We start from the raw sequence: 22,538 nt of genomic DNA, 5'->3' as shown, positions 1-22,538 counted from the left end.
CTCTCTCTCTTTCTTTCTCTCTCTCTCTCTCTCTCTCTCTCACACACACACACACACACATCAGAAAGGGATTGCCTGTCCACGACACTTTCTAACACAAGGTCTTAATCACTCGGAGGCGGTGGGATTGCGGCGGGCATCATTGTGCGCGGATCTCGAGGAAGAACGACCACTAGCAAAAGGTCACGTCCCATTCGCATCGGTGATTCGAACTTAGGACCTCGCACATGGCAACCCAATGGTCTAACTAGCGCTCGCGTGGGGTTTCTTGTCTCCATAGGCATTCCACTTTCTCCTAGAGTGAACTCAGACAAGGGAAAAGTAAACACAAAAAGTACACACAGACAAATGAGACGGCGTCCGAACTTCGTGAGAAACGTGCTTCACTTTAATGCCGTCGATCTCACCGCTCACACTTCATTTACTATCGCGTGTCAGAGGGAGCCCTTGTCTCCGTTAAACGTACTCTTCCCCTTTTGCGTCTTTACGCTTTTTGAAAGGATGAAATTAAGGAATTGCACCTATCAAGGTTGCTTTTGCAGAGTAGAATAATGCTCAAGCCAGCTGCTCATCAAGTTGCCGGCCACCAAGCTGGGGGTAAGCCTGGGTCTTTGCATGTCATGTATTTGTCTAAGGTGTCTGCTTTCTTGTACTTCTACACTCAGCTATCATTCATGAGACTATGCCATGCATTGCAGGTGGGAAAGTTGGGCCGTTGATTGATGGTGAAGGAAAGTTCTATAAACCTTTGCAGGATGGGGCAAGAGGAGAGAGGGAAAAGAAGTTCTACGAGTGCTTTTGGGCCGACAACAATGTACCATCCTGCATAAAGTCTTTTTTCCCTTGTTTCTATGGCACAAGCAAAGTGGAAGGGTTGGATGGCAGTGGATTTATTGATATCCTAAAACCATCATCAAAGAATTCGATGAAAATGTGGGTGTTTGCATGTCTTCTCTAGAATTTTGAAGTTGGATCTCGCAGCATCATTTATTGTTTATGTGGACGTGCACGGATATGTAATAATGTTTTCACAGCCGGAATATTTGAGCATGATTTCTTTGCGCTTAATTAGAGCTTTCCTGTTAACGCAACTATTTTTTTTTTCCGAGAAAAAGATCCTTCTATAAGTTAATGAAAACTGCCCAGAGGGCTACAACCACCTCTGCAAGAGAGGGCTACAACAAACATGATGGAGAGACTCTCCCAATGAAAAAACAACATATATACAATGAGGCTAAATCAAGAGATGGGAGGAGGGAAGAGCCACATAGGTGGACGGTAGTGTCATCTGAGCACACCCTGGACAATGGTGTAGAAAGGCCCAGGGCGCTAGAGTCGAAGGAAAGCCTTGCGGTGCTTCTACATGCGGTTGGAGCTGCCCTGTAGTCCCTCAAGCTCTCCTCTGAGAGTATGGATCAGCTCTAGCCAAAAGTCACGAACAGTCTCTGCTGGTGGCACAGGGCGAGCCTCAAAGATGCGGAAACAGCGGGTCCGCCAAATGAACCAAAGTGTCAGGCCACTGATGAGCTCCCAACACTCCTCTCTCTCACTGCACCACTCCTGTGGAGTAAGCTCTGTAGTAGGCTGGAGTGTAGGTCGCCCCCCTTGCATCACTATCATCCTGCTGGTGGAAGATAGCTCAAACTGAAGTGTTGGGTCCGTGAGAGTGGACCAAGCCGTTGCCCCCTAAGTGCTGTCGAGCCGTGGAGAGAGTAGGCATCAGCCGAAGAACTCGTAGCCACACCTGCTGGGCTGAAGGATAGTCCCAAAGACAGTGATGCTGACTCTCCACCAAATGGTCACAGGCTGCATATGCGTCCGAGAGACCACTATGCACTAGCCAGCTCCCTACTGCTGTAGCTCTGTGTGCGACCAGCCACTGAAACAAGGTGACGCGCCTCGGCTGTCTGGAGTCCCACAACCTCTCCCAACAGGCTGCCAAGAACTCGACTGTGAGACCCTTCTCCTGCCAATGACGTGCTGCAGCGGGGCGGGCCTCTCTCTGTGCTGCAAGTATGTGACGTCCCAGCCGAACAGTGTACTGAAAGAAAGGGACTCTTGAGTGGTCTGTCGAAGAGAAGGGGTCCCTCCATAGCCACTCACCAGGATCCCATTGTACTCGTGCCAGTGGACAACACTCCCAAGCCCATAGCCTCCAGTGTCCAGTCTCAAGAGCTACTGGGTCAGGGTCTATAACGCAAGTCCTCCCACAGATACCCACTACTCGGATACTCTGAAAACAACACTTTGCTACCTGCGGGGCCTTTACTGCAACTCGCTGTAGTCGTTCCCTACCCTGAAGCTCGAAGAACAGGGCTGGGACCATCTCTGAGCAGGCCGTGACTGAGATGAGAACCTCTAGTTGTGTGAAGGCTCCCATCCACCGGGGTGCTACTGGCTCGAGAGGCGTGAGCCACTCAACTGGAACTGACTCTGAGATGTCCTGACACATGCTCTATATCCCTCTCATGCCCTATAGCTGGAACCCCTACACCTCCTCTGACAAACCTGTGAACTCTAGCCAGTCACCTAGAGAGCGCGCTGGACCTGCTGCCATGGGACCCCAGGAAACATAAGGCCGACTACCAACCAAGTGGCCTCTCTGAGTGCTAACCATGGGGTTCCAGACGAGGGGCTGCTGTAGGCGCTCCTCCATGCACGTCGGCTGTCTCTGCTCCAGGCCACGCCGTAAGAGCTCCCAAGATCGAAGCAAACTCACAGCGAAGCGGTCCTCCAGTCTCGTGCTCAAACCAACTCTGTGCATCTCTGTAAAGATCCATCTGGTCGAAGGTTACCAAGGGCCTCCTAACTGAGGCACCCTGCCACGAAGCCTCTGCAGCAAGAACTCCTTCCAGGGCTCCTCACCTGGAAGAAGTCCTCTGACTATGAACTTCCCAAGAAGGGCTCTGTTGTGCTGTGCTGTGCTGAGCTGGATCAATGATCCCAAGCCCTCCCTGAGAACAAGGAAGCGTGATGACCTGCCAAGCCACCTTGGCTCGGGCTATCTGAGTGTCACGTCTTGACCAAAGGAAGTTCCTGATCAGCCTCTCTACCTGGCTGATACAAGAACTCGAGAAGATCCAGCAGGAAGTGATGTACATAGTCGCCAACAACACCTGGTTGGCAACTACTACTCTGCCAGCCAGAGAAAGTCGTGCTGAGCTCCAATGTAACAACTTTCTCCTAATAGACAGGAGAAGGGGAGCAATCTGCTGCTCGGGAGACAAGTCCAAACCAACCTGACAACCCAAGTACCGAATTGCAGTCCCTGGGGGAATCCACTTGAAACCCTCTCCTGGCATCCAATTTGGCATAGGAGCACTACCAACCGAGAAAGCCACTGTCTTTCTCCATTTGATCAGTGCGCCCGATGCACAACAGAAGGTCTCCAAAGCCTGCTTATATCTGTGAAGATTGGCCTCCTGGCCATCTAAGTACAAGGCTGAGTCATCGGCAAACTCAGCGTCCAGTAGCTCATCTCCTCGAATAGGGAGTGCTAAGCCCCGTAGACCAACCTGCTGTGACACCAAAAATCTGCTCATCACCTCCGCATAGAACAGAAAGAGAAAGGGGGCAAGAGGACAACCTTGTCTAACCGAGCGTGTAAGCATGAAGCGATCATCTCTACCTCTTGCCAAAAGTACCTGACTATGGGCCTGTCTGTACAAGGCTGACACCGCTCTGATCCAAGCATCTGAGAAGCCCATGCTGCGTAGAGTGCCCTCTAGAAAGTCCCAGTCAACTTTGTCGTATGCCTTCTCAAAATCGAGAAGAAGAATCATGAGGTCCTCACCACGGAGCCGTGCCAGGGCAGAAGCCTCCCAGAAAGTAAAGATGTTGTCAAGGATACTGCGTTCCTTGACAAAACCTATCTGAGTCCCATGTATAAGGCTCTCTAAAAGTGGCTGAATCCTCAAACTCAGAGCCTTGGCAAGAATTTTGTAGGCTGAGTTGAGGATGGTGATGGGGCGCCACTGTCGAATCTCATCCAAGGAGCCACCCTCCTTGGGAATGAGGTAGATCAGGCCCTCACTCATGCTGTCAAGCATCACTCCTGTGTGCAAAATGTACTGAAAAGCACTACAGAGATCTAGGCCAAGCAGGTCCCAGTACTCCAAGAAAAAGCTGGGAGTCAACCCATCCTCACCTGGACAGCTATCACGCGGGAGGGCCCTAAGAGCCGTGTGTAGCTCCTCAAGCTGAAGTGGCATCTCTAGCCTCTGACGCATCTCCTCAGTCACAAGACATGGCATCTGTGCCCAAACCTGCTCCCTGCATGCATCCTGCCGCTCTGACTGGGGCTCAACAGATAGTAACTCACGGTAGAAGTCAGTAGCAACTGCACGCATATCCTCGTGCTCGCAAGCAATTGACCCATTGGGCCTCCTCAACTGACTGACCTTGGCATGCGAGTGCCGAGGTCCCACTGTCTCAAAGAAAGCACCAGTCACTCTGTCACCCACCTGAGTGCACTGAGATGCCTGTCGGTGGAAAGTAAACTCATGTCGCCTCTCCTCTGTGCTAGCAAGCTCCTATCGAGCCTGCTGTAACTGCTCCTCCAATCAAGGACTGTCTGGATGCTGCTCCTTCATCCTTTGTAATGAAGCAATGCCCCGTCTGAGACGCTGCTCCGCCTCTCTCGTTGCAGCCCGGCGAGCCAGAGACTCCTGAAGAAAAAAATAGCTAATCTGAGCTAGGCTGAGGCCACTCTGTCAGCAGGAGAATCCTGTATGTCCATGCCCTTTGTCCAGAGAGCCTCTACCCTCTCTTTGAGTGCTGAGTCCAACAAGACCCTATCTGGGATGCGGAGCATCGTGCTCCCACTCCTCTGCCTGTCTACCACTGTGACGATCACTGGTGCATGGTCTGAGAAGGACGTCCCTGCCAGGATGCTCACCGATCCTCCCAAGTCACTGAAGTGGTCACTAGTGTAGAAGCGATCTATCCGCGATAGATTCACTCCTCCCACTCTGCGGTCCGATCTAGAGAAGGCAAGACTGTCTGGGGGCCTCACAAAACCAAAGTGCTGCCATGTATCCGAGACCCTCAAAGTCATACACAACCTCTCTCAAGCTGTCAACTCGACTCCATGCACAGTAGCATGGCTGCCACCAATCATGTCAAAAGGGTCCTCCAACATGTTGAAGTCCCCTCCTATGCACCAATGATCTGCCTGCGCCAGAGACTCAACAATCTGTGACCAAAACTCTGCACGAGCACTCGCCACATTGGGCGCATAGATGTTCAAGAAACCCTCAAGGCCACCCTTAACCTGCATAGTAATCCACTGAGCCGTGCCTGGCACAATAATCCCTCTGTCCACAATGGCCTGCCGCAATGAGTCCGCAATAGTCATACATACCCCACCCTGGATGCCTCCAGGTCCAAAAGCAGCTGACCAAAAGGTATCTTATCGTCCACGTAAAAGCTGACCACATCGCCGAATGCGGCTCTCACACAGATGGTGCTCCTGAAGCATAAGGAGATCAATCTCTCCTCCCACAAGGCAACGCTGAAGCTCCTGACGCAATTGGCCCCGCTGACGCTGAAACTGGGGCCCACCTAGTCCTTGCACGTTCCATGAGACGATCCTCATGGGGAGCGAGAGAGAACAGATGCTGCTGCAGCAGCTAGACGGGCTATCTTCGAGGCTGGCTTGGATGGGGAGTAATCCGCATCCGAGCGTCGTCTAGATAGGCATGATTGCAATGAGTGCCTAGCCCAAGCCCAAGCAGAGTGAGCCGTGCGTAAAGCAACCTCCTCTATCCAGGAGTCCTCATGAATGTATACATAGCATGGCAAACACTGCGTATCAGCAAAGAAGTACACCACAATGTGCCTACATCCTGCTGAGTCTGGGGGTGTCACTGCAAACTTAGCCAATGGCCACAAAGTCTGCAGCATGTCTATAACTCCAAGTTCTCCCATGTGGTGAGAGAACTCTAGGACCTGTGTATGCAACCATCCCAACACTAAGTCGAGGGTCCACTCTGTCTCGGCCTTGCCGCAGAGGGGGAAGGAGAAACCAACTACTGAGTCCAAGGCCTCTGTCCCCCTAGCCGCAAGGAACAGAGCATGGACCCTGAAGCAGGTTGCCTCATGATCTGCAGAGGGATCGGCGAGAAAACGAGTGAAGCCGTAGTGGAAGAAGTCCCAGCGGCGCCGGATGTCAATGCTCGTCAGACCACGAGGGATAGCTGCATGGGAAGATGTCTGTATCTGCAGAGGGGGCCGTAAGAAAGGCTGACCCTCTTTCGCTAGGCGACTCGTGGCAAAGGCGCTGCCAAGAGATCTCCTAGACGCCGGAGAGGGCCCTGCCCCCTGGGTCGATTGTGGAACTGGAGTAGGAGGGGGGGGAGAAGGAGCTCGGGGAAGCGGTGGAGAAGAGGGGTGGGAGGGGCCGACAGAGGTAGAGGGGCGAGGTGGAGAGGCGACGGGAGCAGAAGGCGGGGGGGAGGATGAAGAAGAGGGGGGGAAACTCTGGGGGGGGGGGAGAGGCTGTCGAGGGTGAAGCTGGGGTGGGGGCTGGAGCAAGGACCTCCTCCTGCTCAAGAGGACCAAAGCAGTTCCCCGTGGGAATCCACTGTTGCTGAGTAGGCGCCTGAGGGCCACTCTGAGTGCTAGGTTGACGCTGTGGCCCCTGTCGTCGTCTACCACGGGCCTGCTGCCACCCCTCCTTCGTTGGAGCCCCAGGTTCGGAGGGTGGCTCTGCATGTGTGCGCTGTCGCTGTTTGTGGCTGTGGGCCAACCCTGGCAGGCTGGTGAAACCGGCCTGTTCAATCCAAAAAGGGCGGTAGACTTTACTTTAAACCTTGATTTAGCTTTCACCCATTATTAGTCGTCTATTTTACCTGTACTTTCAAGACACAACCAAGGGGAGAGGGATACAGGCTGCTAGATTGCACCTGTATGAGTAGACAGACACCAGATTGGCCCCTAACTTAGGCGCCCCTTTCGGTATTTCTTTATTGTTCAAAAGAGGGAATAAACGTTGTGGTTCCCTACAAGCTGCCCCGCACAAACTCGGCTGAATTTCCACTGTTCCAACCCGATTTCGGCAGCATAACTGTACTAGAACCCTTCACGGTCAGTATTCCCACGCATTGACCGACTTTCCCGACGCATACGGGCACTTTGCAAAACCTGGCGAGAATCTGCAGCACGCTGAATTCTCTGTTTTCAGCCCTGAAAATGCGCCAGATCGCCTGTACAGCGGTTCCCTTGCGTCCCCGAACCTCCTGGGGGTATTAGGGTCCGTTTAGGGCCAAAACCCTAAACCTGCAAAAATACACAGCAGGCTGTAATTCACTGTTTCGGGCTCCGTTCCGCGTGCCGGTCGCATCCCTAGCAAGTCCTCGAGCTCCCGCACCTGTAGGGCTACTTGCCCTTTGAATCGGACGAGATTTCTGGCGTGAAACCTCTCCGAATTCACCTGTACCTGCGGGGGGATTAGCCGCTAGCTAATCCAGTACCTGTGCAAGAGGCTCTTGCCTCGGCAATCGCGCATGAACCCACACAACTGTACATTGGTCAAATGAAGAGCCCACTAGAGGGGCATAACATACTGCCAAAGGGGAGAGAGAGGGCAGTGCGTAGCGTGCAGGGCATCACTCCTGGCACCGCACTGTGCATAAGAGGGAAAGCAAGCACTCCATAGCTCTTAACCTGTGACAGAGACTTGCAAAATGAGCTTCCCAACTATAAATCACGTTTTTGCCTTCTCTATAAGTAGTAAACTGGCCTCAAAGTGCCAAGTGTCACTCATTTGTGCATTTTCCCGCTTTAGACCCTCGGGTCTAAAAATATCTCACCTGCAGCCTCTGTTGACTTGGCCACAGAGTAACAAAATGATCCCCCATGTCAAACTGCACGTAATGACGCGAAGACATTTTCAGGTCCCAAAATAGCAGTTCCCTAAATTTTAGGAGATGCTGCCATTGTATCTTTCTAGGTCATCCGACCCTCTTTGTACACTGCGGCCACATCCAGAACTGAAATGTAGCCTCTGTAGCAAAGGATTCCACTTTGGCTAGTCAATGACCCCACTTGGCTAACCATAGTCCTTGTCCAACCTTAGTGCTCTCTTGCCCTCAGGCCCGGACTCCCTCTGGACAGTTCCACACTAGCTATGCAATGCAGGGCAGTTAGATTTCCCGAGGGGTGTTTCCAAAAAGTGAAAGTAAATAGATAATAAGAAAGAAATCAACAAAAAGGATAGATAGTAGTCACACGCTGGTGACATACCCCCCTCTTGAAATCTCAAACGTCCTCGTTTGCATCTATATCGTACATGCTTACTGTCAACACTGATGTATTCAACACCTGTCAACACATATACGACACATACATGCTCATTGTCAACCCTGGTGTATTCAACACCTCGTCGACTCATGTATTGCCTGCGTGTGAACCCTGTCCCAATGACATAGTGGTAGCTTCGCACTCTGCCATTGCTTTGAGTCACTAACTTTCCAATGACAAAATGGTAGCTGCACATTTTGCCACTGTCTTATAGTACACGTTGGATCCCGTAACACTTTCGAGCATACCCAAACCGACAGTTTAAGAATGCAGTTACACATGTACTCTTCAATAGAAGCAATCACTGTATTCTTGACAAACTGACAAGAAATACTCACTTCTATAGCACTAATCAAACTTTTGGACATTCCATAAGAGCAATTGCCAAACTGACAATCTGTACAGCTCTAACATTCATGTAACAGGTATTTGATTTGAGCTCACTTTAAATACCATGTACATCATTTGTTTCAGAAGCCATTGTCACACTGACAATCCATTTAGCTTTGAAACTCAAGGGGTCAAGGTAGGTTGCAAATCGAAGGCTTCCAGGTAAAGTGATAACACAGTTGGTGACTCTGCAAGTTCACCTTCTTCCATCCACTTAGCATCCATTGGTGGATAGTTTCTGAACTTTACCAAGTAACGCCTAGTAACCTTGCCTTTCACTTTCCTTTCTTTGTGTGCCAAAATCTGTTCAGGGACCAAGATCTCGTCAAGTTCCTCGACTTCCGGCTGATCTTCAGCTGGCATATCTTCTGGCACATCACCCACATAGGGTCTGAGAAGACTCACATGAAACGCATTGTGAATCTTCCAACTGTCAGGCAATTTCAGCCTATATGCAACATCACTGATTATGTCGCATACTTGAAAAGGCCCATAGTAACGCATGCTGAGCTTTGGAAACAGTCTTTCCTTGCCCTTCATCTTCTTTAACCTTGCCTTTTCAAAGCGTAAAAGCACCCAATCACCAAGTGAATATACTACTTCACGACGGTGACGATCAGCTGCTTTCTTTTGCTTTGCCTGAGTCCTTTCTAAGGCCACTTTGACCTTCTGGTACATTTCATCCATGTCCTGAACATACTTATCTGCTTCAAATATCTTGTCCTTTGTATGCAGTATGGGAGGAACTTTCTTGCCACCTTCAACTATCTCAAAAGGTGCCTTGCCAGTTGATGAATGCACTGTATTATTGTATGCATACTCCACCAATGGCAAATACTGCTCCCACTTTCCTTTATGCTCTGACACATAGCACTTCAGCAGATCTAGGACAGTAGAATTTGCCTCTTCTGACTGCCCATCTGTTTGAGGATGAAATGACGAAGAGAATTTGAGCGTGGTGCCCATATTCTCAAACAAGCCTCTCCAGAACAAACTAGTCATGCGTGGATCACGGTCGCTAATAATCGACTGTGGCATGCCATGATACTTGAAAATATTGCTCATAAACAAGCGTGCCATCTGATCTGGCTTTATCTTCTTCCTGACAGGAATAAAATGAGCCTGTTTGCTAAATCTGCAAATAATGGTCCAAATACCATCATTTCCTGTCTGCGTTCTCGGAAGATCAAAGATAAAATCCATAGCAATACTTTCCCATGGTTTATCTGGAATAGGTAGTGGTTGCAATAACCCTGGTGCCTTTTGCCTGTCAAACTTGACCTTTTGGCATATTAGGCATTCTCGCACAAAGGCATCCACATCTCTTCTCAATGTAGGCCAATAGAAGAATGTCTCAACCGCTTTAACTGTAGCATCGATACCACGATGCCCTGCATACGGTGGGACATGACTCTCTTCCATAACTTTGCGTCGCAATGGCTTTGTGACACACAATCTGCCATGCATCATCATGAACCCGTCTTTAAGAAGATAGTGTTCATGACGTTGTCCATCTATTAGTTGCTCGAAGACCCTTGCAAAATCTTCATCATTTGCATACTGTTCTCTCATATCATCAAGTTCATGATGATAAGGAATCGACACAGCTGAAATTTGTGGCTTCCTTGGCAAGGCATCAGCCACAACGTTCTTCTTGCCTTCCACATGCACAATCTGAAAATGGAACATGGACAAGATATTTGCCCATCGCATATGCTTCTCAGATAACTTTGTCTGTGTCAAGAAGTATCGCAAGGTCTGATGGTCCGTTTGGACAACAAAGTCTGCACCTAGCAGGTAGTGTTTCCAACTTAAGAGCGCATGAATCACAGCCAGTAATTCTTTCTCATAGACCTGCATGGTCATCTCTGGCCCTTGCAAAATTCTGCTCTCATAGGCTACTACCCTACCATCTTGCATTAGCACAGCACCAATGCTACTACCACAGGCGTCACACTGGACCACAAATGACTTCCTAAGATCTGGTAACACAATGACTGGATCTGAAGTCATCTTTTCCTTTAAGAGATTAAAAGCTGAAATCTCTTTTTGTGTCCATCTAAAGGTGACTGCCTTCTTTTGAAGAGCATGTAAAGGTGAAGCAATCTCAGCGAAATTTCGGATAAACCTTCTGTAATAGGAGCATAGTCCCAAAAAGCTTCGGACATCATGCACCGTCTTCAAATTTGGCCATGACTTGATCGCTTCGACTTTTGCAGGATCCATTCTGACACCGTCCTTTGAGACAATGTGTCCCAGAAAGTGAATCTCTTCCAGAAAAAACTCACTTTTCTTTGCATTGATGAGCAACCTATGACTGCGTAGCTCTTTGAACACAATGGCCAAGTGATGCCTATGCTCCTCTTCATTCTTTGAATAGACTATCATGTCATCAAAGAACGTACCAACAAACTGCTGGTGTGGACGGAAAATTCTATCCATCATCCTATTGAACGTAGCAGGAGCATTTGTGAGACCAAAGGGCATCACTAAAAATTCGTAAAGGCCAAACGTCGTTCTAAAAGCAGTCTTGTGCACATCCTCTGATCTAATGCGGATCTGATGATACCCACTCTTTAGATCTATCCTGCTAAACATAGCTGCTCCTTCTAATTTGTCCATAATATCATCAATTCTAGGTATAGGGAACCTATTCTTGATGGTATTCTTGTTCAGTGCACGGTAGTCGATGCACATACGCCATGAGCCATCCTTTTTCTGCACCAACAACACTGGAGAACAGAATGGAGATGAACTGGGCTGAATCAGCCCCTTTTCTAACAGCTCCTGTACTTGGCCCATTATCTCTTTCTGCTGAGCCGCACTAACCCTGTACGGAGGCTTATTTGGTGGGCTACTGCCTGGCACCAAATCTATCGCATGGTCCTCGGGTCTCTCTGGCGGTAATTGAGACGGTAATGAATCGGAAAAACAGTCACTATACTGTTGTAAAAACATTGACCTTTCTTTATCTAGCACAGATAAATTTGATTCATCACAATCTGACACTTCACGTGCAAAAACCAAATACGCAGAAAGATGCTTTTTCATTACAGAAGTAATAGCAGAAGCTGATACAGTAGGAATAGACTCCCCTTTAAGCTTTACATCCAGAATGTGAGTCTTTCCCCTGCTCTGTACAGTGATCTTTTTGTTGTAGGCATCCATGATTCCCTGTACACGAAATAACCAAGGAATACCTAACAACACATCACATCCGTCCAGTGGCATGATGTAAAATTCTTCAGCATCTACATAGGACTGGATATGTAGACGCAACTTTCCAATGATGGGTGTCACAGCCTCTGTATGGCCAGGACATGCCAAACCTGCCTCTGCTGTATACCCCATCTCTTCAGGTCTGATTCCCAACTTTGAAGCCAATTCTGGGGAAATAAAGTTGGCTTTAGCACCTGGATCAAAGAAGATAAGCACTGTTTGATCCCTAACCTTTCCCCATGCTCTGCAAAGCTCACTTGCATCTGAATTTGGCTTGTCGCCCACCATATCTGGCACTAGACCAGCCATGGGCTTCTTTCCTTTCTTGTCCTCCTTGTCTTCAGAATCAGCTGGCCTTTTCTTTGTAGGACAGTTGTAAGCAATGTGGCCAGGCTGCTCACATATAAAGCATTTGTTCTTTGTCCTCAGGACCTTCTTTTGCTCTTCTGACTTGCGAGGAAAACGTCTTTTCCATTTCTTTGCTGGTCCTTTTTCTGATTCAGCCGTAGCTTTGTCTTTCCCTGTGTTGGCCGACTCCTGAGTCCCTTTAGGAGCCTCATTGGGAACGTGCTTCTTGGCTGAATTTTTCTTGCCTGATCCTGCCTTGACGCCAGTATTAAATTCACAATCTTCTCCCTTGAGCAAACCATTGCCAGTGTTTGCTACCTCGATGAGCTGCGTCAAAGTAGTGACTTTTGTCTTCGTGCAGTACTTTCTCAATCCTTTAGGTAGGCCACAACAGTATTTTTCAATCTGTTCTGTCAATGGCACAAACCTATAGGAAGTTACTGGAAGTAGAGCTTTCCAAAACTTCCGATTGTAATCATCCAGATTTCTGCAAGTGGCAGCATTAAGCTGGTGCCATTCTGTCATGACATCTGCTTCAAAGTCATTAGATAACCATGCTGCTGCAAAAATCTGCTTGAAGTAAATCCATGTGGACGGAGCTTGCCCTTGAAGCAATAAAGTTGTCCACCATTGTCCCGCATTCCCTGTCAAGAAAGTGGCTGCCTTGCGGACCTTTGAAGCCTCTGTAAAGTTTCCCCCTGCATAGGCCTTGTCAAACTGCTGGAGGAATGAAAGAGCCTTCTTCCTGTCATCAAACCCTGTAAAGGTCGTGAATGACACACCTTTGCCACCTTCTTTGTACGGAGTTGGCCTCTCCAGCGGCGTTAAATTGTCATATGGAAGTGACTGAAACATGGGAACACTATTAGGGTTCATCTGTGTTCCTTGGCCGCTATTAACTTGACTTGGAAACGCCATATTTGGCTGCTGATTTGTAATTCCAGCCATACCAAAATTTGCTTGTGGCATCCCAAATTGTCCCTGAGTGCTTTGAAACCCTGGTTGCATACCCATGACACTGTACATGGGGTTAGGCATCATCGTTTGAGCACCCGCAAACACTGTTCCTGGCGTATAAAACTGATTTCCAGGTGCATGACCAGCCATGCTCTGGAATACCGATCCACCTCCAAAATAGCCAGGGTGTACTGAAGGTGGTGGGAAGACCTGTTGCATAGCCTGTAAGTTGCTTCCCTGCCCATTAGAACCAGCTATAGGCGGCTGAAAGGTGGCGGGCTGAACTGGTACAGCTTGAAAAACTGGCATCTCAGCCACTTGTTCTTGCACCTTAGGCATAAATTGTGGAGACTGCATGTTCTCCGTCAAGTGTACAGGTGTTTCCATTGACTGTGCGGTATGAATCACCTGTGCTCGAGCCTTAACAGGCTTTTGAATATGATCCAGTGACCCAACTTGCTGAGACGGAACAGGAGGTTGCAGAAAGGCTAAAAACCTCGGATTCTGCATTACTTGTGTGAACATAGCCACAGCAGTAGCCAACTGGGTCCTGAATATATCATCATCAGTCTGTGGTGGTCTTGAGGACTCACCCACTTCATGTGTCTGTTGACCCTGTGAAGAGGAAACCTCTTCAGTCACATCATCTGGTCTGTCAGCCATAATTGCAATTCCCTGTGTCTGGTCTATGATCCCCTGTGTCTTCAAGCCCAAAACTGACCAAGGCTCACTTCTATGGGAAAAAGTGATTTAATCCCGTCGATGGAACCATGAAACCGGCCTGTTCAATCCAAAAAGGGCGGTAGACTTTACTTTAAACCTTGATTTAGCTTTCACCCATTATTAGTCGTCTATTTTACCTGTACTTTCAAGACACAACCAAGGGGAGAGGGATACAGGCTGCTAGATTGCACCTGTATGAGTAGACAGACACCAGATTGGCCCCTAACTTAGGCGCCCCTTTCGGTATTTCTTTATTGTTCAAAAGAGGGAATAAACGTTGTGGTTCCCTACAAGCTGCCCCGCACAAACTCGGCTGAATTTCCACTGTTCCAGCCCGATTTCGGCAGCATAACTGTACTAGAACCCTTCACGGTCAGTATTCCCACGCATTGACCGACTTTCCCGACGCATACGGGCACTTTGCAAAACCTGGCGAGAATCTGCAGCACGCTGAATTCTCTGTTTTCAGCCCTGAAAATGCGCCAGATCGCCTGTACAGCGGTTCCCTTGCGTCCCCGAACCTCCTGGGGGTATTAGGGTCCGTTTAGGGCCAAAACCCTAAACCTGCAAAAATACACAGCAGGCTGTAATTCACTGTTTCGGGCTCCGTTCCGCGTGCCGGTCGCATCCCTAGCAAGTCCTCGAGCTCCCGCACCTGTAGGGCTACTTGCCCTTTGAATCGGACGAGATTTCTGGCGTGAAACCTCTCCGAATTCACCTGTACCTGCGGGGGGATTAGCCGCTAGCTAATCCAGTACCTGTGCAAGAGGCTCTTGCCTCGGCAATCGCGCATGAACCCACACAACTGTACATTGGTCAAATGAAGAGCCCACTAGAGGGGCATAACATACTGCCAAAGGGGAGAGAGAGGGCAGTGCGTAGCGTGCAGGGCATCACTCCTGGCACCGCACTGTGCATAAGAGGGAAAGCAAGCACTCCATAGCTCTTAACCTGTGACAGAGACTTGCAAAATGAGCTTCCCAACTATAAATCACGTTTTTGCCTTCTCTATAAGTAGTAAACTGGCCTCAAAGTGCCAAGTGTCACTCATTTGTGCATTTTCCCGCTTTAGACCCTCGGGTCTAAAAATATCTCACCTGCAGCCTCTGTTGACTTGGCCACAGAGTAACAAAATGATCCCCCATGTCAAACTGCACGTAATGACGCGAAGACATTTTCAGGTCCCAAAATAGCAGTTCCCTAAATTTTAGGAGATGCTGCCATTGTATCTTTCTAGGTCATCCGACCCTCTTTGTACACTGCGGCCACATCCAGAACTGAAATGTAGCCTCTGTAGCAAAGGATTCCACTTTGGCTAGTCAATGACCCCACTTGGCTAACCATAGTCCTTGTCCAACCTTAGTGCTCTCTTGCCCTCAGGCCCGGACTCCCTCTGGACAGTTCCACACTAGCTATGCAATGCAGGGCAGTTAGATTTCCCGAGGGGTGTTTCCAAAAAGTGAAAGTAAATAGATAATAAGAAAGAAATCAACAAAAAGGATAGATAGTAGTCACACGCTGGTGACAGCTGGGGCTGAGGCTGTGGTGCTGGTTGAGGCCTCCTCCGTGGACAGACCTTCGCTAGATGGCCCATTTGTCGACAAATGAAGCACTGGTTCGGGAGGCTCGAGTACTCCATACTTTGTCTAAACAAACCCCCACTCACCCGAGGCAAAAGGATAACCTTCGGGAGCGTGTGGGTGTCTCTGACCAAAACTCGAACTGAGGGAATGCCAGCCGCCTTGGCAGCTACTGATGCTGCCGTACGAGGTGTCTCCAAGACAGTCCCAATGGCTGAGCCGATCCTGGATAGAAGTGGTAAGTACTCCCTCCGTAAACCCGGAAAGCAGACCGAGATGGGGATGTCTGCCTCCTCTACTAGAACATCCGAAGCCCGGTCAAAACCATGTCTCCACTGTCGAAAGTGGGCACGTGCTGCTCGGATGGTCAGTGGACTCATGGCTATGACCTTGGACGCCATCTCGGAGGTCTCAAACTCGATATGATAGTAACCCTGTCCGAGAATCTGGACATCCAAGATCTTGCCCACCTCTGCGAGAAGGCGGGCTTGGAGAAGGTCACGCAGCTCTCCTCTGCTAGGTCGGGTGCCGAGAATCTTGCAGATGACCGAAGTCGCCTGCAATCGCTCTACCTCTGCGGCAAGGCTTGCTTGCTCTGTCGGAGAAAGAGCAAGTGGAATGGTGGGCTTAGCAGGGTCGGGCGAGGGGGCTTCGGGCGAGTCCCTCTGTGGCGAAGCTGGAGCCTCCATCTGTGTCTACTGCTGTGGCGTGAGAAGAAGACGGTGGGAGGACTCTGCAAATAGGCGCGCAGAGCACTGCTCCAGAGGAGACCGGTGCTGAGGAAGCCGACTTGTAGGGAACTATCGGGATGAAAGAGAGCGGGCGGGCGGGCGGGGGGGGGAACAGCGGGCAGGGGCGGGAGCATTGGCAGCAGTGGATGGGGATGGCTGCGGCGGGCATGGGCGGCAACGGTGGGCAGGCAGGGCAGCGAGGGCGGCAGTGGCGGGCGGGGGCAGGCAAGGCAGTGGGGGTAGGCAGGGCAGCGGGGGCTGGCGGGCAGCGCTTGGGGGGGGGGGGAGTGATGGCGCAGCGAGGGGGGACAGCAGCAGCGAGCTCACCTGTTTCACGTATGTTGTTTTTCCGAAAATGCAATTGTTCTTGGTCACAGAGAATATGGAAAAGCAAAAAGGGTTAACGCAACTATTCTCCTGACGTCTTTTGGATAATTACAATGAGTCCATCCTATGCGTTTCCCGGATTCATGACTTGAAAAACATATACAGAGAGAGAGGAAGATTTTATTATCGTCTTCGGAGTTGAAATATGACGTGTGGAACCAAAGATACCCCCCAAGGTAGCCTCCATGGGTGATGTAATTTGTGAAGCATGACCCACATAATTCCTCCCAAATAGAAATACATTGTCATTGTAGAAAAGCTTCATTCACTTCGGAGTCTATTGAGGCCTTGTGTAGCAAGTGTAATGCATCCCATCTCCCAAACCACTTCGTTATGTCTTACATCCATCGTGTGCTCAAGATCTTGCTTTTAATGTGTCTTTTGAACTCTTTCGCTTACCATGCAATTGGTGGGGTTTTGACACATCTTATCATGTAGTCCACAACCATTTCCATGCCCACAACCTCTAATGGAAGAGATCCCGACTTAAGAAGTAGGAGCATGTATGGTATTTGGATCTTAACTCGTAAGAAAACGCTTTTAAACATTCTCAAGCTCTTTCCAAAGACTTTGAAATGCTCCTGTCCCACACTCCATATATATATATGTGTGTGTGTGTGTGTGTATAAATACACACACACACACACACACACACACACACACACACACACACACATATATATATATATGTGTGTGTGTGTGTGTGTGTGTGTGTGTGTATATATATACACACACACACACACACACACACACACACACACACACACACATATATATATATATATATATATATATATATATATATATATATATAGACACACACACACACACACACACATATATATATATATATATATATATATATATATATATATATATATATATATATATATATATATATATATATATATATATATATATATATATATATATATATATAGTGTGGCAAGCGGCCTTCGGCTGCCTCTCTCTCTATAGCGTGCACTGTCCTCACTGTTGCCGGAGATGCAAGGACACTCCCAAATGAAGCAAATTGCACCACGTGGCCCCCTGAAATTCTGTCTGCTTAATATATATATATATATATATAGAGAGAGAGAGAGAGAGAGAGAGAGAGAGAGAGAGAGAGAGAGAGAGAGAGAGAGAGAGAGAGAGAGAGAGAGAGAGATGAAATGAAATGTTATATTAAACGTCTTCAAAAGGCCAAAATGACGTAGGATACCAAATTGATACAATCCTTGTGGATCTAATCCAATGTTTGGATACAAAAATAAAATGAAGTAAAGTGAAAGACTAAAGATTAAAAGTACAAGACTAAAATCATCATCATTATTGTCAATGCCTGAGGATGCCCGGCATTGGGCGTTGTCGGAGAAAGTATCGCATCGGTCACGAAGAGCTTCGTCAATGTCCGTCTCTGTAAATAGTCGTACTGGGCGTCTCCCATATCGTGCTAAAATACTCCTGCTCCTCTAGTGAAGCCTTCGTTAATGTCGTGGTCGTCCTCGTAGACTCTATACCCATTTGTACCGCTTTGTAGACCCCACAAGATAGGCTTTTTTTAGTACCTTTGGGAGTTGCTTCAAGGTACTTTGCTTCAGAGTTGGCCTTCCATCTTATGTCCATACATGAAGGTGCAAATGGGGCATGGAGGTGGCCTTCACAAAGCATTCAATGACTATTCTGTTAGCTCAGGCAAGGAGGTCAAAGGGGGCATGGTTGAGCATGGACTCTACAAGCTCTGAATTCTTTCCTCGGTTACAGGTTCTCTTACATGTGATTACGATTATCAGTTTGGTCACATGAATATTGATGCTCTTCGTGATCATATTATTGAAGGCTTACCCAATGTTGTGAGTAAGCTGGGAGAATGTATTTCATGCATTTCTAAGGAGCATAGAGAGGCTATTCCAAAGCAGGAGAAGCAATCAGGTAAACAAGTGAAGAATGTTCTTGCGGACAAGGGATGGAGAGTTTACCTTGTTAGGTGCAACGGAAGAGAAAAAGGATTTGCTTGGATCTAGTACTCCGCACCCAAACACAAGGGACACTTTACTTCACTTGAAAGAACTGAACCGAACTGAAAGAAAGAGAGAAACAAGAGGGAGAAAAAGGATGACACAGGGATGTCGGGTCCCAACCCTCAAGGGCCCCCTTGCTCTGTTGCCAGAGCAAGTACTTTCTCTATTCTTGCACAAATGCTACTACAATGACTAAATGCTGAGCTGCCGATGCTACTGGGTACTGATGCTGTGTACTGGGGACTGACAATGATGCCGACGATGGGTACTGCTGGTCTATGTCGAAGACGATGATGTTGACGACGGGTACTGCTGGTCTATGTTGGGTACTGCAGGTCTATGTCGAAGACGATGATGTTGACTACGACGACGATGCTGACGACAACAGCGACCGTCACGGACACGATGATGTCGCCGTGACGACGACGATGCAAGGCTAGGGCTGAAATCTGAAAACGCTAGGGTTGAAAACTGAGATCATTGGGAATTTGTTGCGATCAGTAAGTTTCCCGACGATGACGACGATGTCGACTGCTGTTCTAAGGGCTGAAAACTGAAAACGCTGGCTGATCTGTAAGGTTGAGAATTGGCGCTGATGTAAGGGCTGAAAATGCGGTACTGTGTCGTGGCGATGATGATGACGACGATGGGTCGTTGTCAAGCCCGGGACCTGCGATGACGATGACGATGACGATGACGATGTCAACGACGATGATGGTGTCGATGACGGCGGCATCAAGGCTGAAAAACGCTAGGGCTGAAAACTGAAATCTGTCTCGATGGATGGCTTTCCGGCGAGGATCTATTGCCGGGAATGGAATTGGGAATGCGACTCAGCAATAAAGAAAGAAATGCCGAAATAAATAAAGAAACACCAAAAGGGGTGCCAGTCTTTGAGCCAGTGCATCTGGAAATGGAAGCAAAGGCCGCCGCTTCAAGTCGACTCTCTCTCTCTCTCTCTCTCTCTCTCTCTCTTTTCAAGTCCATTTGTTGCAGTTTTGGTCCATGTGTTGCTATTGGTTTCTCGCTTGGAGTGTCCAAGCATGTTACAATTGACTCTTCCATATTATGAAGTTATCTCACTCTAATGTCTTCTTAGGCATGCCACTGTTTTACAAGAATACTGTTGTTTTGGACTCCTGGAAAAAAGTCATCACTTGCAATTCATAGTTGCAAAGAACGTTGTTTCTTCCATTGAAGAAACTTACGAAACATTTCAAATGTTTTGAAACTTCTCATGAATGTTTCGAGGAAAATCCTTTTATTAGTGTCTTAAGTCACATGAACTTGTTCATATGTTACTTTGATTGAAGTTTTCAACTTTAAAGAGAGTTTTTGTATCTCCTAGTATTTTTCTGATGATTTTTTTGTACATGTGTTATAATTGTAAGCTCTAAGCATGCATATGAAATGCTTGACATTCAAAGATTTTGACCAAACTTCTGTTGTGGCGTTTCATAAACTAGTGAAACCGTTTAAAACCTTTAGAACTCGTTCCATAATGAAATGTTTCGAAACTTCTTGGCTACTATGCTTGCAACAAAGAGGAGGGACTGTCATTGGATGTGAAGTTGAATATATATATATATATATATATATATATATATATATATATATATATATATATATATATATATAGATAGATAGATAGATAGATAGAGAGAGAGAGAGAGAGAGAGAGAGAGAGAGAGAGAGAGAGAGAGAGAGAGAGAGAGAGAGAGAGAGAGAGAGAGAGAGAGAGAGAGAGAGAGAGATATTTTATGGCTGTTTTCTTTCACTCTTGGAACACATCATCTTGTGTTGGAAGATTTGACTCAACGATTTCAAAGACCATGCGTAATAGATCTCAAGGTATGCTCAACATGAACCGTTAAATTATTATTAGTGGTTTTGGCTTCACACAGATTTTAGATTGTGCTTTTGTTTTCTGAGTACCTTTTTTGATTGCTTAAGAGCTTAGCTGTTAAGATTCTTTTCTTTTGCAAATGAGAAGTATGAACAAGCCACAATTCATGGTGCATGAGTAAACTTTGTAGATGCTGTCTAATCTTTCTTTATATTGTTCTAGCTTGTAAGCTCAGAGTATTTTGGCACTCAATGGTGTAATTGTCCATTTTACCCTGGAATATGTCAATTCTTTTTTTTTCCCTTGTTTCTGAGAGCCAACACTGTCGCTTCATGTCAGATTCTCTCTCTCTCTCTCTCTCTCTCTCTCTCTCTCTCTCTCTCTCTCTCTCTCTCGGGTGTGTGTGTGTGGGGGGGTGTGTGCTAATAAAAAGAGGAAAATGGTATAACCTTTCTATCACCCAAGTGTGGTAGATTGGTTATGCCATTTCCCTCTTGAATAACAGGTCTTGAGTTCAACTCGCCTCGTCGGATAGATCTTTAAGTTCTCTTGGGATAGTTTCCTACGACGTTAAAATACTCTTCTCCTTCTTGTGTGTGTGTGCGCGCGCGCGCAGGTGAAAAGCTAATTGGGGCGCCCATATTGGGGGCCCCTTGTAACCTATTTAAGAGTGCCTTGGGGGTGGCTCTGGCAGATCATCTTAGAAGCGATTGTAGAGTGCACCTCCTAGCAGTTGTACTTTGTGATCACAATCAAGAAAGGATTAGGGAAAGGGGCGTCAGGCTTTGGGGCCAGTTCATTTGGAAGCGGAACATTGTTGCTTCCTGTCAGCTTCTCTCTCTCTCTCTCTCTCTCTCTCTCTCTCTCTCTCTCTCTGTCTCTCTCTGTGCAATTTGGTTTGTTGCAATTTCTACTGGTGTGTTGCTATTGATATCTACCTGAGGTGTCAAAGCGTGTTACAATGGTATCAGAGCCCAGGTGATTCTTTTCCTACAGAGGATCATATCTGATTTTTTGTAGCCCACATGGGTTCCAACAGTGAATCCGTCAGAGAGGAGGACATTCGACCTACTATAGTTTTGCGGGGAGGATGAAGAGCGCGCTCGAATCCAACGGGGAAATGGAGAGAACCAACGGAGATTACAACTAGGGAAAGCCCCTTCTTCCAATGATTCGGGAGAGGACCATGGCAGGCCTTCAGCAGAGCGTCTCGATAGATCTGAAAACAAGCGGCAGATTCATGTGGACACTTGTGCCAGGCGCCTTGAAGGTCCAAACTATGTGAAGTATTTGAAGGGCCATACTATTTCTGAGATGAACGATTGATGGCAGAAGGTCGTCCAGACTCCGACCAAGTCATTAATGAAGACCAAGGCCAAGCCACGTGCAAAGAAGTAGAAGCTTTATTATAGAAGAGTTGATGAAGCTCTTGAGATGAAAGTTAGCAAGCCAACAAAATCTAAGAAGCACTCTTGGAAGGGTAGTCGGCTACTTTGAGGAGGCAAGGACATCAAGGAAGCATGTTCGCTTCGAGGACAATCCTAGTTCTTCTTCATATTCTGATAGTTCCAGTTCTAGTTTCGGCGAGGATGAGAAGAGACCGAAGAAGCAAAGAAGGAACAAGAACAAGTCTAGAAAGCATAGAAAGCAATCTAGCAATTTGGAGGAGGAACTTCTTCCATCTCTGACAACTTAGACAGTGATACCCACACCTTTGGTACACTTTAAGGAAAGAAGAAGAATTAATTGTTACGAGCTACACAATATGACAACTTCAAGAAGAAGAAGAAGACGAGAAAGGAGTCAAGGATGCGGACCGAGCAGTAAAGTTTGATACTTTTTGGGGTTACAAAGATGCCCATCGACCTTTCTCTATCATACCGTAGTTTGACACCGCTTTCTCTAGAGGCAACTTCTTGGAAGCCTCTAAGTGCGAAAGATGGCATGTGCTCTGAGGGGGAGTGCTCTCACATGATGGCAGACTCTTCTTCTGTATAGAAAAGAAGGGATGAAGATGAAATTGAAGAAGTTGTTT

The 22,538-nt window shown here is 47.7% G+C and overlaps 1 protein-coding gene across 1 annotated transcript in view; it reads left to right on the top strand.

The window, feature by feature from the left end:
• Nucleotides 1-303: 303 nt before the first annotated feature.
• The window catches only part of LOC147442085 (inositol polyphosphate multikinase alpha-like), a 95,238-nt gene continuing 73,003 nt past the window's right edge, over nucleotides 304-22,538 (top strand). Inside the window, exons 1-3 of the mRNA XM_086528388.1 lie at nucleotides 304-597; nucleotides 699-898; nucleotides 20,449-20,508. Coding sequence (XP_086384514.1) covers nucleotides 552-597; nucleotides 699-898; nucleotides 20,449-20,508 — 306 coding nt within the window. The 5' untranslated portion in view covers nucleotides 304-551. The remainder of the gene's footprint in view (nucleotides 598-698; nucleotides 899-20,448; nucleotides 20,509-22,538) is intronic.

This window comes from Adiantum capillus-veneris, chromosome 14 (assembly GCF_014529385.1).
Source record: "Adiantum capillus-veneris isolate H3 chromosome 14, ASM1452938v2, whole genome shotgun sequence".
NCBI classification, from domain to species: domain Eukaryota; kingdom Viridiplantae; phylum Streptophyta; class Polypodiopsida; order Polypodiales; family Pteridaceae; genus Adiantum; species Adiantum capillus-veneris.
The sequence above is the reverse complement of the archived record's forward strand: the minus strand, read 5'-3'. Positions and strand labels throughout refer to the sequence as shown.